Raw genomic sequence first — 16,464 nt, 5'->3', positions numbered from 1 at the left:
CCTCGATTTCTGTGCAAACTGCTGTACAGCCTCCTTGAAAATCGTGCCCAAAAATCTGCCTTTCACTGTATGCTAACTCAGTTGTACGGACTTGCTGGAATGTTGTCTTGGAATGTGTGCCAAGCTGCTACCTCCTTCTCCTCCCTGTCCAGAAATCTCCCTTACTCTCTTGCTCTCCTTCTCCTCCCTGTCCAGAAATCTCCCTTACTCTCTTGCTCTCCTTCTCCTCCCTGTCCAGAAATCTCCCTTACTCTCTTGCTCTCCTTCTCCCATTCTGCTCATAAAAGAATGAATGACCTTTTCCACCTTTTCCTCATTTAATCTAACCCTAAGTGACTTTTGGGTGATCCCTAAATCCAATGGCTGAAATAGATTGAAATCTAGGGTTGAGATTAAATGCTCATTTAAATCTCACTTTCTATTTTTTAATTCACCCCATTTTAATAAAGACCCACTTAGTCATTTATTTCCAAAGTCACTATTCCTTTCTAATTTTACATTGACTTTATTAAAGTCACTTTAAAATTAGACTTTAGTAACTTTATCACTTAAAGTCACTTTTAAATTAGATTTGACTTTATAAAAAATTATAAAGTCACTTTAGGAGAAAAATTAAATTCTTTTGGACACTTTTCCCTACGCCAAAGATCAAAGCTTTAGGGAACCACCTATCCTCTGGTACCAAATTTCAAAAACGCTTGGTCAAATTGTCATAAATTCGGTCAACACAGTCAACGCCCAAAACTAAAAATTCACCTTCTTTCCTTCGCATGTGTGGAGAGAGATGCTGCCCAGAAATGCGTACCCAATCAATCAGGAGAGAGAGAGAGATGTGTGAAGATGAGTGTGTCCAAATGAGGCTAAGTTTCCTTCTATTTATATGCCACATTGAGGATGAATAGACATGACTGTTGGGCTTCTGAGCCTACATGAGTTTGTTGACCGACCTTGATAATTTGTCCATAATCAAAATAAATTCATAACTTCATTTCTAAATGTCAGAATTGGATGATCTCTAGATCAATCCTAGACCTCTCGGAGAGAGGAATACAACAAAAATATCAGTTGTCATAAATAAGATGACCCATGTGGAGTTTGGCCCTAGTTGCCAATTTTAACACTCCCTCTCAATAGGGAGAACTCCACCTGCTAACCCATCTGCCAATCTGTACTATCTTTGCCATCAATGCACTGCTCTGCTCTGCTGAACTATGAAGAAGAAGTGATCGAGAATGTATCATACCATTCTCTATTGACCCGAAGTTAGTTCCAATCAAAAGAGAGTGTCTCATACTACTCTTACTGACCCAAAGTCAGTTCCCATTGATCCCAGATCAATATCGGTCATCCTAGCATAGGGAGTACGGTAGTACACAATGCGTCCATCGATAGTACTATGGTCCCTATCCTCATTTTCCTACTCATTGGCCAGATGAGAGGTACTTCCCATGCGTCCCAGACTGCATGGGTAGGATGTCACAGCACGAGAAAGATGAACCACTCATCCTGCCTACATGTCGCCAAGGGGTATCGCAGGGGAAGGCTGAACCACTCACCCTTTACACAGCAAATCACTAGGGGAAGGCTGAACCACTAACTCTATGGTTGTTCACCGCTCCAAGAAGCACCCCAAGCCCCCCAACCACTAACTCTATGGTTGCTCACCGCTCCAAGAAGCCCCCCGGAGCTCCTAGAGCTCAATGTCCATCTCATACAGGACCCTCATAAGAGGGTCTCTCCACGACGGCAAGTCGTTCTCGAAAGGCCAAGAACTTGACCTTCCCCAAGGGCTTTGTCAAAATATCGACAACCTGCTCATCAGTCCCAATGTGATGGAGCCTTATTGCTCCTCGTTGTGCCATATCATGGATAAAGTGGTACCTGATATCTATATGCTTGGAGCGATCATGAAACATGGGATTTTCTAATAGTCGGATCCCACTCTGGTTGTCGCAAAGAATCACGGTGGTATCCAGTGCATGTCCAAACAACTCACTGAAGAACTTCCTCAACCAAACAGCTTCACAAGAGGCCATACTAGCTGTGTATCTCAATCCATGAGTGATTGTGCCCCGAAGATATGTCAAAAAATTCTTGGCAACAATCCAATGTATATGATGAGGCTCAACCATGTATTGGCTCAATGTGTTAACTGCAAAACATATGTCTAGACAGGAGTTGACCAAGAACATCAATGCTCCTATTAGTTGGCAATACTCAAAAGCATTTCCCAATTCAGGTCCAACAGCACTACCACATAACTTCTTAAACTTAAGTTCCATCGGAGTAGTCACAAGCTTGCAGTCCACCATCCCAAATCTTTCCAATATCTTCATCACATATTTTCCTTGAGAGAATAAAATTTCCCCTGGCTTTTGCCAGACCTCCAACCCTAAGAAATAGTGCATCAGTCCTAGGTCCTTCATCTCAAATTCAAAAGCCAACTCCCTCTTACATTTGTGAATGAGAGGGTCTGCACTTGTCAGAAAGAGGTCGTCCACATAAAGTACAAGAATGAGAGGTTTATCATTTTCAACCTTAAAGTAAATTCCAACTTCATTAGATAGCTATCGATCCTCTCATACCAAGCCCAAGGTGCTTGCTTCAACCCATTGGGAGCTTTCTTCAACCTGCATGCATGAGATTCTTGATCATGAACCTCAAACCCCTCGGGTTGTTCCACATAGACTTCCTCTTTGATTGAACCATGCAAGAAGGCGGTCTTAACATCCATCTGATGTAAGTTCCATCCTTGCGAGGCAGCAAAGGCGATGATCGAGCGGATAGTGATGTATCGGGCAACAGGTGCAAATATCTCATCGTAATCTACACCTTCCTTTTGAGAGAAGCCTCAAGCAACAAAGCGAACCTTGAACTTTTATGCACTTCCATCAGCTCCATGTGTGATTTTGTAGAGCCACTTACACCAATTTGTCCTAGGGTCAGACATCATTCTTCATAATTGACTCATATTCTTCATTCATAACATCCTTCCACACTTGTTAGCTTCTTCAAATGATGAAGGCTCATTTTGAATGATAGTGCTCATGGCGATCAAATATCCTTGATACATGTTCAGCTTCTTGCTTTCACATAAAGTCCCCCTTGATGCAATGTGTCTCTCAACATCTTCGAGAGTCTCCCTAAGCCATGAGGGTCTCCTTTTGGAGGAGGAGGGCTCATGAGGACGAGGATCAATAGGATCCATAGGTTCATCAACATCAGGCATCGTTTCGTCCTCTTTTCCACCCTGATTTCTGATGTCAACTTCTTTGGCCTTCCTTAGGAAGGTTGTTGATCTTCCTGAGGGCCATATCTTCGTCGAAGGTGACATCATGGCCTATCTCAACTTCCTTTTGACCAGCCACATAAATTCTATATCCCTTAGAATTTTCACCATAGCCCACAAAGATTTCTTTCTTTCCAGATGCACCCAATTTGTTTATTTTCTCTTTCGGCACATGAAAATATACGTGACTTCCAAAAATTCTAAAATGAGAGACATTGGGTTTCTTACCAGTGAACATTTCTTCGGGAGTCTTGGAGTCCAATGCTTGATGAGGGCATCGATTTTGATTCTTGAACATACACGGCGATATTTGCAGCTTCATCCCATAGAAACTTTGGAAGGCCTTGATCATGAAGCATGGCAAGAACAGCTACTATAATAGAGCAATTCTTTCTTTCAGCCACACCATTCTGCTCGGGAGTGTATGGCATTGTAGTCTCCCTCTTAATGCTAGATTCTCTGCAATAATCTTGGAATTCATTAGATTCGTACTCGATCCCATTATCAGTCCTCAATATCTTGATTTTCTTCTCGAATTGGTTTTCGATCAAGGCTTTGAAGTGTCGGGACCAGGTGAACACTTCATCCTTCTTCTTCAAGACGTAGATCCAGGTCTTGCGAGAATAGTCATCCGTAAAGGTGAGATAATATAAGTATCCTCCCAAAGAGTTTACGGGCATCATACCAGATATGTCGGAGTGGATCAATTGCAATATATTTGTCGTCTTGCTATTACTTGAGGGGAATGGTCCCCTTGTAAGTTTTCATTTGACACATCCCGGACATACACCTTCATGCTCTACTTTGAACTCGAGCATACCTGTCACCATCTATCTCACATCAAGAATAGCCTCATAACGAAGATGGGCAAACCTTCGTTGCCATAGTTCAAATTGTAGAGATGTGTCGCAAGGCATGGCTCCCAACGGACTTCCTCCAACTTGATACAAAGTGTCAACCCTGAACCCGAGTAACAGCATCCTTGAAATTTCTTTTCCAAACACGTACCTTTCCATCGATAAAAACCACCTTGAATCCTATATCTTCCATTGCTGAAATGGACACCAGGTTCTTCTTGAGATCGGGTCCATATAGTACTTCTTGCAAGGTAACATTCCCTACTCCCTTCACAGGATAGGTGGCATCGTCTCCAAGGATGATCTCCCAAGTTTGTCTCCTTTTCTATCAGATTAGAGAGGGCTTCCTTATATCCAGTGAAATGCCTCGAGGCACCACTATTAATCAGCCAATTTCCCAAAGTGTCCGGAGGAGAGGCAGTGGAGAGGGTCGATATAAGATAGTACTCTTTTTGCTTATTGTTAACAACATTGGATTCATAATACCTGGAGTTCTTTGATTTCTTGGAGGGTCGACCATTTCCTTGATGTCCCACATTCCTTTTTCCTTTGCCATTAGACCTGCCATTCCTTTGATCGTTGTTGTTGAAGTTGCCCCTGGAATGATTGTGACCATCATCATGCGATGTGTCCCTTCTATTTGGACACTCCCTTGCACAGTAACCAAACTTATTGCAAACAAAGCATCTTCCCTTCCTTCCATTTTTGAATCTTGATCTTCCTTGACTTTGCTTCTTTGGACCTGCATTGTTCTTCCTCTTGGCATGAACGGAGAATGCCGTGGGTTTGCTTCTATTAGAAGGCATTTCTTGTTTCTTCTTGAATGCATCTCAACATCAATTCTTCAAACCCTGGAATTCGATCATTGTTGAGTATAGTGGTTTTAAATACATACCACTCAAGTGGGAGTCCTCTAAGGGCGGTGAGAGTAAGTTCCCTGTCAGGAATGACTTCTCGAATCGAGAGTAGATCATTCTTGATCTCAGTAATCCTCAAGAAATAGGATTGAATGTCCTCATCCTTGCCATTCTTAATATCCTTCAACTTATGAGCAATAAAATTTGATTAGCATTACTAACCTTGAACATGCCAACCAACCTGTCATAGACTTCCTTGGAGGTCTTCAATTCGGAGATATAGGCCACCAAATGCTTGGCAGCAGTCAGTGCATTTGAAGGAGGCTCGGGGATTTTGCCCTGCACATAATCCATCACTTCTTTTTCTTCCAAGGTCAAATCAAGAGACATCTTCCATCCATGATAGTCAAATTTATCATGGAACTTGTCTTCAACCGGGAAGTAAGATGAGGAACCCATTGAACCTTTTGTCCTTGTCCAACTGTCTTTGGTGATTGCTCTTTCGCTCTTGCTTGGGCTTTGTCTTCACCTCAGCTCTGATACCATGTTAATTTTAGGCAACAATGGTATGTTCCAGTGTTGCGAACATCTCGATAACATCCTGATTTTCTCTCAAATCACGATTTTTTGGCCTAGCCGATGTTTGCCGACTTTTAAAGATATTTTTATGGTATCTTAATTTCACTGATGTTTGCCAATTTTTACTGATATTTTCCCGATTTTTACAATTTTGGGGTTTTTCGAACCCTTCCCGATTTTATCTTGATGCTAATGTTTGCAACCTTGGTATGTTCTATGCTTTAGAGCAATTTTACTTCAATTTCTTTATTAGCCCAATACCAATATCCAGATTAACAATCACATCAACATGATAGTAAAATGCACATAGAACATAAACATAAACAGTAGAAGACAATAGGACATAAGATGTGGCGCCAGACAGGGACAAACCCCAATGTGGGGAAACCCTTGATCAATTCTTCTTATAGCCTTCAATAGTTCAGCAAAGAGAGAGATAGTACAATTTACAAATCTGATAATTTATAACAGCAGCAAAAGAGCCCTAACCAGAAAAGTCAACGCTGGTCAACAAAGGAAGATTAGACCCTCAACAAATCAGTCAACTTTGGCCTCCAAATAGCAAGATGAATCAGCTCTCAAAACAGTCCGAAATCATGCCAGTCAAAATCTGGTCAAACAGTCAACCTGCGGTCAGCCCTAGCCGCAGTCAACACTGGACAAAGTCACCGGATTGCCTCGATTTTTGTGCCCAAAAATGCGACCTACTGGGACAAAAATTCTCCACCAAAAATCGCAGTCAAAGAGGTCAACGTTGCTAGTCAACGCTTGATCAAACTATCCCAAAAATTTGGTCAACGCAGTCAACACCCAAAATAGAAAATTCACCTTCTTTCCTTCGCACGTGTGGAGAGAGATGCTGCCCCAAAATGTGTACCCAATCAAAGAGGAGAGAGAGAGAGATGTGTGAAGATGAGTGTGTTCAAATGAGGCTAAGTCACCTTCTATTTATACACCACATTGAGGATGAATAGACGTGACTGTTGGGCTTCTAAGCCTACATGAGTTTGCTGGCCGACCTTGACAATTTGTCCATAATCAAAATAAATTCATAACTTCAATTGTACATGTCAAAATCGGATGATCTCTAGATAAATCCTACACCTCTCGGAGAGAAGAATCCATGAAAAATAACAGTTGTCATAAATAAGATGACCCATGTGGAGTTTGGCCCTAGTTGCCAATTTTAATAAAAGTAAACCCTAAAGCAAGAACACAAGGTACTAGAGGAGTAGAAGATTGTTGGAGCTTGGTGTGATTCTTAGCTTGAAGAAGAATTGGAGCTTATGTTGATGTACTTTTGATACTCCATTATAACATTGTCTAGAGGTCTAGGTGCTTGTGTGATGCAAAAGTAAAAGGCCTGGGATTAGTAGGATGCAAACCCTAGGATGAACAATTAGTTTAGGAATAGCGTTGAAGTTTATTAGACCATTATATTTTTTTTATGAACATGTATTGAGTCTTTGTACTTGTGTTGTCGCAAGGGATGAAAGCACTAGAGTTTGTAAGAGGCAAAACCTAAAGAAGACTTGGAGTGCTAGGTTTGATGTCCTAGTGTGAAAAGCACCTAGGGTTTGTGGCAAAGAATCCCTGAAGGAGAGTTGTGCGAGACAAGCATGGAGAAAGATCAAAAATGTTTGTTGGTGCTGATGCAAGCTTGTTGATGAGCCTTTGGAGTAGCTCAAAGTAGCTTGGTGTGATGCTTTGCTAGGCCATATTTATTGTTTAGGGTTTGCTGTTGATGGCAACCATCATAGCTAGGGTTTGGATGCATTGGAGAGTCCAAGCCCTAGTTTGTTATAATCTTGAAGGACAAACGTGTACCAGTTTGTGATAAGCTGGTGGTATGTAAATCCAAACTGTGTACTTGCAGATCTGATTTTCAACTTATATTCTCAAGGTAATTGAGTAGTTTCAAGTGCTCATTATGTACACTGATTTATTATACTAGCAAGCGGATTTTGTTGAGTGATTTGACAAGTAAATGGAAGCTAAAAGGGCAGATTTGTCACTGAAACAAATCTGCTGTGCAAAAATTATTTTCAGATCTGTTATAGGTTAGAGACTGTGCCTTTGAAGCAGGAAACACAGCTCCCTTGAAGTACATTTATTCAGTGTTTATTTTCTCAGGCCGCCTTGTGTATTTGCTAGGACAGAAGTGAAATATATGTGATTTATATTTCAGATTCAACCAAAGGCTGATCCAGGAAACCTTAAGCAAGCGAGGTGAAATTTCTAAATTTAAATTAAGCACAGGTGTTCGTGATTTTTTAACAATTAGTACAGGGATGCAAATGGTAATCCAAGGAAGGTTGATATTGCGGGTCATAAGAGATCATAAAGGAAATATTTAGGCATCCTTGTATGAACAACCAACCAGAAATGAAGGCCTTGATAGAAGGAATAAAAACATGTCTAAAACTTGGAACAAAAAACACTGAGGCAGAAAATACAAGTATCCAACATGTGACACAACGACCCCTCCGGAACATGACACAAAAGACATGTTATATATTATATATTAAAAAATATAACAAATTAGTGAATTACACATAAAATATGAAATATATAAAACATTTACATGATGATGATACAAATTCAATCATACAAGTAATGCATATAACCAAAATAGCACTGAGTGCAATCCATCTCTAAACCAAAAATACATCAACAAAGAGGCCCTAAATGGCCTACAGAGTCCAAAACACATCATGCTACAACAAATAACTAGTACTACATATCATCAAAATCATTACCTATATTGGGATCCTCATCATCAATATCACCCTCTAAGCATTAAATAAGATAGAAAAAGCTTAACACGTCAAATCGAGATTCTATTTGAGTGATAGGCACATTTTCACTAGGGCCATCACAAAGAAGTTCAACAATCAATGCCACCAACATCAAGGTACATATAGGGCTTGGCCCTATTAATTAAATGCTAGTTCCATACCCTTATACATGACAAACTCCAATGGAAACATTGCAATCCTACAAATCCTAAAAGCCTAAAAATTGTTAAGTTTGTTCCATTTTGAGTGAGATCTCAAATTCTACTTTCTCCATATGAAATCCAATGAGGTTAGAACTTGGAACCACTCACAAAAATCCTAAGTCAATTAATGGTAATGTTAAAAGTTTAAGTAAAAGGATGAAAATGAAAGATAAAGGAGAAATTGCATAGCATTAGTAGGGCTTGGACAAATCCACTTCCCAAAACTTGGAATTCCTTCTAACATTGCTTAATCACCCTTAGCTACACTCCAAAACCTTTGAGAGCTCCAAACCTATGACTGAGATGCATGAGAATGAGGCAATAAATTGATTTTATAATGCTTTTTCATTGGACACTGTGTCCAAATTTTGGGACACCAGTAGGGCTCGTGTCCAACACGAGTCAAACTCGTGTCGGACATGTGTCACATCCAACATGTGAAATACATATAACCAAAATAGCACTTAGTGCAATCCATCTCTAAACCAAAAATACAACAACAAAGAGGCCCTAAATGGCCTACATCAAATCGGGATTCTATTTGAGTGATGGGCACATTTTCACTAGGGCCATCACAAAGAAGTTAAACAATCAATGCCACCAACATCAAGGTACATATAGGGCTTGGCCCTATTAATTAAATGCTAGTTCCATACCCTTATACATGACAAACTCCAATGGAAACATTGCAATCCTACAAATCCTAAAAGCCTAAAAATTGTTAAGTTTGTTCCATTTTGAGTGAGATCTCAAATTCTACTTTCTCCATATGAAATCCAATGAGGTTGGAACTTGGAACCACTCACAAAAATCCCAAGTCAATTAATGGTAACGTTAAAAGTTTAAGTAAAAGGATGAAAATGAAAGATAAAGGAAAAATTGCATAGCATTAGTAGGGCCTGGACAAACCCACTTCCCAAAACTTGGAATTCCTTCTAACATTGCTTAATCACCCTTAGCTACACTCCAAAACCTTTGAGAGCTCCAAACCTATGACTGAGATGCATGAGAATGAGGCAATAAATTATTTTTATAATGCTTTTTCATTGGAAATTGTGTCCAAATTTTGGGACACCAGTAGGGCTCGTGTCCAACACGAGTCAAACTCGTGTCAGACATGTGTCGCATCCAACATGTGAAATGCGTGACACGAGAGGGGAGGAGGATGTATCATGTTACTTTGGCAAGAATTTATAAGAGACTTCAAGGACCAAATTAAAGAGGCAAAAGTGGAGTGGATAGAATCATGCAAGCATCTCAAGAAGCTCAATGAAAACAAGACCCAAGGGTCACAGCAAATAAAAGAACAGAGAATCAAGCAGCATAGATTCTGAGAAACTGCGTGAAGCATATAATGGGTTGGCAAGCATGGATGACCTCCAGGCAGCCTTTGAGAGAAAGGACGTGAACAACTATAGGAGGGAAAAGATATAAGAAGACCAGATCAAGAGAGCGCCAAACATGGATATGCCAACAACTTCCCAATCAGACAGTGAGGAAATTAAATACCACTGAGTTACCTTACAATGTTTTAACTGTTTCTTCAGTTGTTATTTGGTTATTTGGGATAGGAAGCAGTTAAATTTCATTTTCATTTTTGCTTTAATTTTGAACAGTCAAAACACTAGTCTGACAGCATGCAAAACCTGCTCTTTCTTGCAAGTAAATTTGAATTCTTTACATAATATAATCTCTTTTTACCAGCCAAAAACAAAAAGTGTCTCACAAAGGCAAGCAAGAAAAATGATGCAATCCACATAGTATTAAAAAACAAACTGACGAGGCCATCCGTGTAGAGTTAAAATTTTAACCAATGATTCCATCCATGTAGCATTAAAATTCTGAACGTTCATCACTCTACATGGCAACTCTACTTCTGTTGCCGCTGCTGTTGTTACACAAATTTATTAAAAAATCACAAATCATATGTTCAATTCTTAGCTTCCTTGGATCAATACACAAGAGACGTAACTAGATTCATAAACACTTTTTATCGCCAATTGTCTACACCTAGGCTATCACAATATGAATGGTCAGTGCCTATCCTCGAAAGAACAGAAAAACACTTAACATATACAGAACAAGATAGTTGTCGAGAAAACATTAAAGAGATGATTTGACCTTGTAAATTTTATCCACCCCATGCCAGATAATCCAAAGGAACTTCTCCTTTCATAGCAACATACAAGCGGGAATTCCTATTAGAAGACTCTCAAATGGAGCTCAGGAAACATGAAGTTAACATGTATACAATCTGAAATAATGGATCATATTTTGCAGATTCCTTGGTATGGATATGCTTCATGAGAGAACTTTGGCATCTGAAGCTGTTATTAGCTAGTGAAGAGTTGTTAGAAGTTCCTTTATCAAAGCCATATCCATACTCTTGCAAAATAGCAAATCAGTATTAATTTGTAAATAAACTATCCCCGGACTCTTATCGTGAGGTTAATATCTTTAGTTAAGTACATCTCCTTTGATATGTAATTGTAGTGCTTAAGGTGCTTGATTTCTGAAATCGGGTAGATTGGGCCTTTCAATCAGCATCCACTGAAATACAATGGGTTATTCCGCATATCAAGTGGTTTCTTATCCGGATTCAGTTCATTCAGAGCCAACATAGGAATAACTAATAATAACAGCAATGAATGGCTTCCCTTCCACAATCGAATCAGGATTTAGAAGCACCAAATTGTTAAAAGATCAACTAAAGGTGTTTAACTTTTAAATCCAAACCCAACCCTAACCAACTAGATTATGCCAAGCAAATTAACTAATTAGCTATAGGTTTCCACAAAGTCGGAACCAAGGAAGCTTTGGCACAACGCAGGCATGAATGGCTGGACTGGCAACAGCATGACATTGAGGGTACCAGTTCACCATAAAACCATTCTAAGGAATCAATCCAGTCATTGAAGTGAATCATTAAGGGCCGTTAGGGAAATTGAAGTGAATCATTTGGAACCCTGCGATTAAAATTCATGCAAAATAACAAACTTTATGTGAGTCCCATGTAACAGATAACGATGGAACAAAATACCTGCAGATGCAGTTGAATCGGCCTGATCACCCGAAATTTGCATGCCTTGAAGCTTCTCTCCAGTCTTCTCGGTTTCCTTGTCAGCTATCTCTGAAGTTAATGAATAAAAATACTATATAAACGAAGATATATTTCAGCAAGTATATATAAAAGAGGGAGGAATGAGTACCTTTAACGAGATCCGGATACAAATGAGGGGCATTTTGGATTATCCAAGGTTTGCATTTTTCAAAATCAGGGCCGAATTCACAGTATTCGGCTGGCAAGCTGCAGACTGCACAGTACAACACTTGCACTGGTCGTGGTTTCTCCGCCATTTCTTCTTCTACTTTGACTAATATAACCCTTCTTCGCCGAATTTGAACTTTCAAAGACAAGGAAGAGGTTTTAATAATAGCAGGTAACCAATTTGGTTTTACCCCGATATTAGAATATATGTGTCAATGCACCTAATGGAAAACGACAATGAGAGCAAGTAACAATCGTTTTATTCTCCGGAAAAAGGAACAATCTCGTTTTATCATATCATGAATTTAGTGGAGTGGAAAGGTAATGGAATCGAATCATCTGCTTGCTTTATCAACTGCTCTCTTCACATTTTAATAACAAAATATATATATATATATATTATAAGTTAAACATTTTCTTTTCCACGATAAAATGTCGGGTCACAAATTTTTCCTCGGGTTCTAAATTTGTTGGTGATTATATTGTAGTTATTTGTATTTTATTTTATGTCACTTTTGATATACATCATTTTAATTATTTGGAAGGAGGATACTTGCATATTTCTTTGAATTTGCAATTTAATATAAGATTTTGCAATTTAATATAAGATTTTTTATGTTTGTAAGTTTTTAATGGTGGGTTATTAGACTGCATTAGACTGCTTTTGGCCACCGCGCTCATATCCCCTGTTTTTGTATGGTTCATAAGTTGCATGGTCATACTGAAATTCAACGTCATAGTAGCCAGTTCGGACAAGCTCTCGTTTGTTGTGCATATTTCTTTCTCGACCATTGATTGCATCTCTTCCAGATTCCATATCATGTTTATAGTAATGAGCATCCTCCCGGTGGCTTAGCTGGTCAGGTCCATCATCCACAAGTACATCAAATCCTGGCGATGATCCACCCAGCAAATCCTCCAATTCCAATCCATTTTGTAGTCTCTCTTCTAGAGGATGAGACGGGCGTATCTGAGACCTGTTTCTTGAAGCATCATGTATCCTTTGTCTTGTAGGTTCAATCTTTGGCAAAAATTGTTTGACTTCATGTGGACTTCCCTTTATATAGGTAGGTTGAGATCTTGATTGAGAGACATGTCTAGCTTATGGTTGCAACTGGGCTTCCTTGACATTATTTGACTACAGTGTTAAAGGATTTCCCAAATGCCCTGCTTGGAAGTTATTGGACTGCAATGCAACAGGGTTACTTGACTGTGATGCCTTGAAGTTATTTGCCTTTGCTAGCAGGGTTTCTTGATTGCACTTCCTGCAAGTTGTTTGACTTCAATGTCATGGGGTTGCTTGACTGCACTGCATTAGGATCAATTGATTGCACTGCCTTGGGAAAGCTTAAATCAGATGGATGTTTTCCATCTTTGTTGCTTTCAGTTTCATTGACTGTTTGTTTCCCACTTCAATGTCATGGGGTTGCTTGACTGCACTGCATTAGGGTGAATTGATTGCACTGCCTTGGGAAAGCTTAAATCAGATGGATGTTTTCCATCTTTGTTGCTTTCAGTTTCATTGAATGTTTGTTTCCCACTTGCCTGAGGCTCTGTAACTGCTGGACTTGGTTTTGTTGTCTTTTGAGAAGTTAGATTAGCTCCTGAAAACAGACCATGCACAAAAGGGCACTTATCACCCTTTACACAATATCCCTGCTGAAAAAAATAGCAGGTAACTTTCAGTTTGTTTGCAGTGCTAGATGCCGGTAACGATGCTGAGGACGATGGTGGCACTATTGATGGTGTTGGTGCTCCTGACAAGCCATCTAGTGGCTGAAACGGAAACACAGATACACAAGTTAGTGTCATAAATAGATTAAAAAAAATTATACAAAGAAAGTATACCTGCTTGATATGTAGAATCGACCAGAGCAGAATAGCTTGAAACTGGCTATGACTAATTTATGTGAAGGCTGCGGTCTGTGTTTGTATTACACCACTGACCAGTTCAACTACAACCCTCTCCTAATGCAAAACATAACCATTACTGCTAAAAAAAAATGCTACAAAAAAAATGTTACAAATAGGATCTATATCATCATTAACAAGATTCAGTGCAGACAAAAGAAACAATTATCTTGAATAGCTGCAAGAACATCGCGTTAAGCAACACATGAAATCGGCATTTTACACTGACATTCCAAGCAAAACTACAACAAAAAACCACCATTGTGCTTGCCAATACATGCACAGTTTTGCAAACAGCTTTCAACAGATCTTCTAATACAAGTCACTAATCAAGAGAAGATGCCACCAAGCTTCCTAGCAAAGTCGTCGTCATCATCATCTTCTAGAAAGTCTTCAATCTTCTTGCTCATCTTCATTCCTTTCCCACTCTTCATTGTCCTCATTCTCTGCATGTTCCAAATCATACTCTTCATGGTCAACATCTTCATTTCTGTGAACAGCATCATTCATTACTGGATCTTCCTAGTCATCCACTACAACAGGCTTTGCTCCATTTAAAAAGGTTGATGGTTTGTCTTCTACAAGAGTATCCACGTCATTGGATGCCTCAGTGTCATCCACCCCAGGAGTAAAAGTGGGCAGTTCAGATGTGTAACTGTCACCAGCTGGAAGTTCTCCCTCTTCAACATATTTTTCAGGTGGTGGCAAGCCATCATTTCCCTTGCTCAAATTGAAACTCTGAATGGCCTGACCCTGCCCTTCTGTAGGTATATTTCCTTCATTGTCACCATTTTCTTGAGTCACTTTCCGTTTTTTCTTCAGAATATCACTTAGTGGCTTTAGAGCCTGAAAGTCTTGTTCCCCACTTGAATCATTAATTACCTTGCCCAATCTCATCTTCCTTCCTTCCCAAGGAAGATTTTGTCTTTGTTTGTCTGGACTCTTCATAGAGGGATTCTGTGAGGATCCATGCTCTGTTGATTGTGTGGTAGAAGGTTCTTCACTGCTCTCACGATTCTTTTCTTGTTTGATTTGTGCAAGAGTCTTAGGCCCAGCAAAATTTATGGCATCTATCCTTGTTTCAGTGTTCCTAAAACTTTGACCTCTAGGTACCCTGGATTCTGATGATATAGAACCATCTGCAGGCATTCTGCCCCTCTCCTTTTCACGATACTTGCTGGAAAAATTTCACATTATTGAATTCTTTATTAAAGAGATCTGTAAGGGCTTGAAAGCTTTAATTTCCATCATTGCAGATGATAGAAATTTCTATAATTTTTCCTTTACCTTTTTTGTTGAGGGTTGATCAAATTTTGACAGCAGGGTTTGTACTCCGGTGGTTCGAGCCCGATTTACACCGATGGGTAGGAACTCAAGAAGGGGGTACAAGGAGGCGTGGCGGTGGCTCGACAAAGAGGGAAAGATGTAATACAAGAAGATGGGGCTTCGTCGTGGGGTAACTGCAGGGGAATGGGTAATCGTGTGAGGAACAATGGGAATCGTTCGCGTGGGCGCGAAGGAGGTTCTGGTAAGAGCTTATTTGTATATGGTGGAGCTTTAGTTGAGTGGCAGCCTTCGTGCACGCCAGGTTCGGTGACATTTGTTATATTTTTAATTGTTTTTTCTGAAATGGATTGATTGTCATGCGCTTTAGTTTTGCCAGTTCAAATCATCCACGCAAGGAATGCAAAAATTGGGGTTGAATAGAGGGTTCCATCATTTGAGGAGAAGGGGAGTAGAGTGAATGTGCCATGGTTTAGAGAGGACACAGAAGGCTCAATACTGGTTCCTCTTGTGGAGATGTACTACCTGGCATTAAAAAGTGGGTCTTCTATCAATCATATACGACTCTGGTTGTCCCAATGTAGAATGGGTGGCTTTTTATATATTTGAACGCTATTTGTCCTAACTTGATCTTCAAAAAAATGAATCTATATTAACTTTCGATTGTGGAAAGTAAAAGGTTTTTGATCAATTACAGACTACAGTCTTTGCCTAACAACAATTAGCCGCATTTTCATTTATAACCTTCAACTTTAGAAAGAAATAGTCGAAAAATAGCAGAAGCAAAACCCGAAAGGAAAATCAAACCCCAAAAATTGAATAGATGTTCAGAGATTTGACTGGTTGCCTGGAAAATGATTCGGAAAGGCCACGGTGAGAAGGATCTAGCGGAATCCTCGGTCAAATCTAAAGCTCAATATGATAGCTTTCAGCAGATCGAGTCGAGTAATATCTGAGCATATCGTAAATGACAACATTCAGTCATGTAACAATTTGTTCTAAAAAGTCACTTAAAATATCCTTCCACTTGTACCAGTCAAGCCCACATTACTATATTCTTATTAGATGCACACACTAACCATACAACGATTAACATTTTACACTACACACTCGTCATTTAGAAATAAGATGTATATCCTTATTTCTCATTTAACCAGCTATTATATTCAAGTTCCTTTTGTTAAAAAAAATTACAAGAGTTTTACACAACAACATTAAAAGAAAACTCCTTTTCTTTGTTTTGAATCATTTGGGAAATTCAACCAAAGGAGGGACATTTCTTTCCAACCTTTGTGTAAGGGACATTTCTTTCCAACCTTGGTGTATGGAAATTACGTCAATATTCTCTCGAGCCTTTTCTATTGTCAGCGCAATTAATAGATAGTATTCAGCATAATTTGTTTTTGGTTTCTGGTATC

General features: G+C 39.4%; 1 protein-coding gene across 2 annotated transcripts in view; it reads right to left on the bottom strand.

The window, feature by feature from the left end:
• The window catches only part of LOC149222174 (Translation initiation factor SUI1 family protein), a 148,196-nt gene extending 136,092 nt beyond the window's left edge, over positions 1-12,104 (bottom strand). The window contains exons 1-2 of one of the 2 annotated variants that reach the window (XM_089385300.1): positions 11,793-12,104; positions 11,624-11,707 (exon numbers count right to left, since the gene is read on the bottom strand). In XM_089385300.1, coding sequence (XP_089241426.1) covers positions 11,624-11,707; positions 11,793-11,940 — 232 coding nt within the window. In that variant the 5' untranslated portion in view covers positions 11,941-12,104. Of the gene's footprint in view, positions 1-11,623; positions 11,714-11,792 lie in introns of both variants that reach the window. The other variant, XM_089385299.1, reaches the window with a different exon arrangement.
• Between the last annotated feature and the right edge of the window lie 4,360 nt (positions 12,105-16,464).

Source organism: Pinus tabuliformis, chromosome Q (genome assembly GCF_031772625.1).
Source record: "Pinus tabuliformis cultivar Carrire ecotype Pingquan chromosome Q, CPIR1, whole genome shotgun sequence".
In the NCBI taxonomy this organism is placed as follows: Eukaryota; Viridiplantae; Streptophyta; class Pinopsida; order Pinales; family Pinaceae; genus Pinus; species Pinus tabuliformis.
This window is presented reverse-complemented; position numbering and strand designations above follow the sequence as displayed.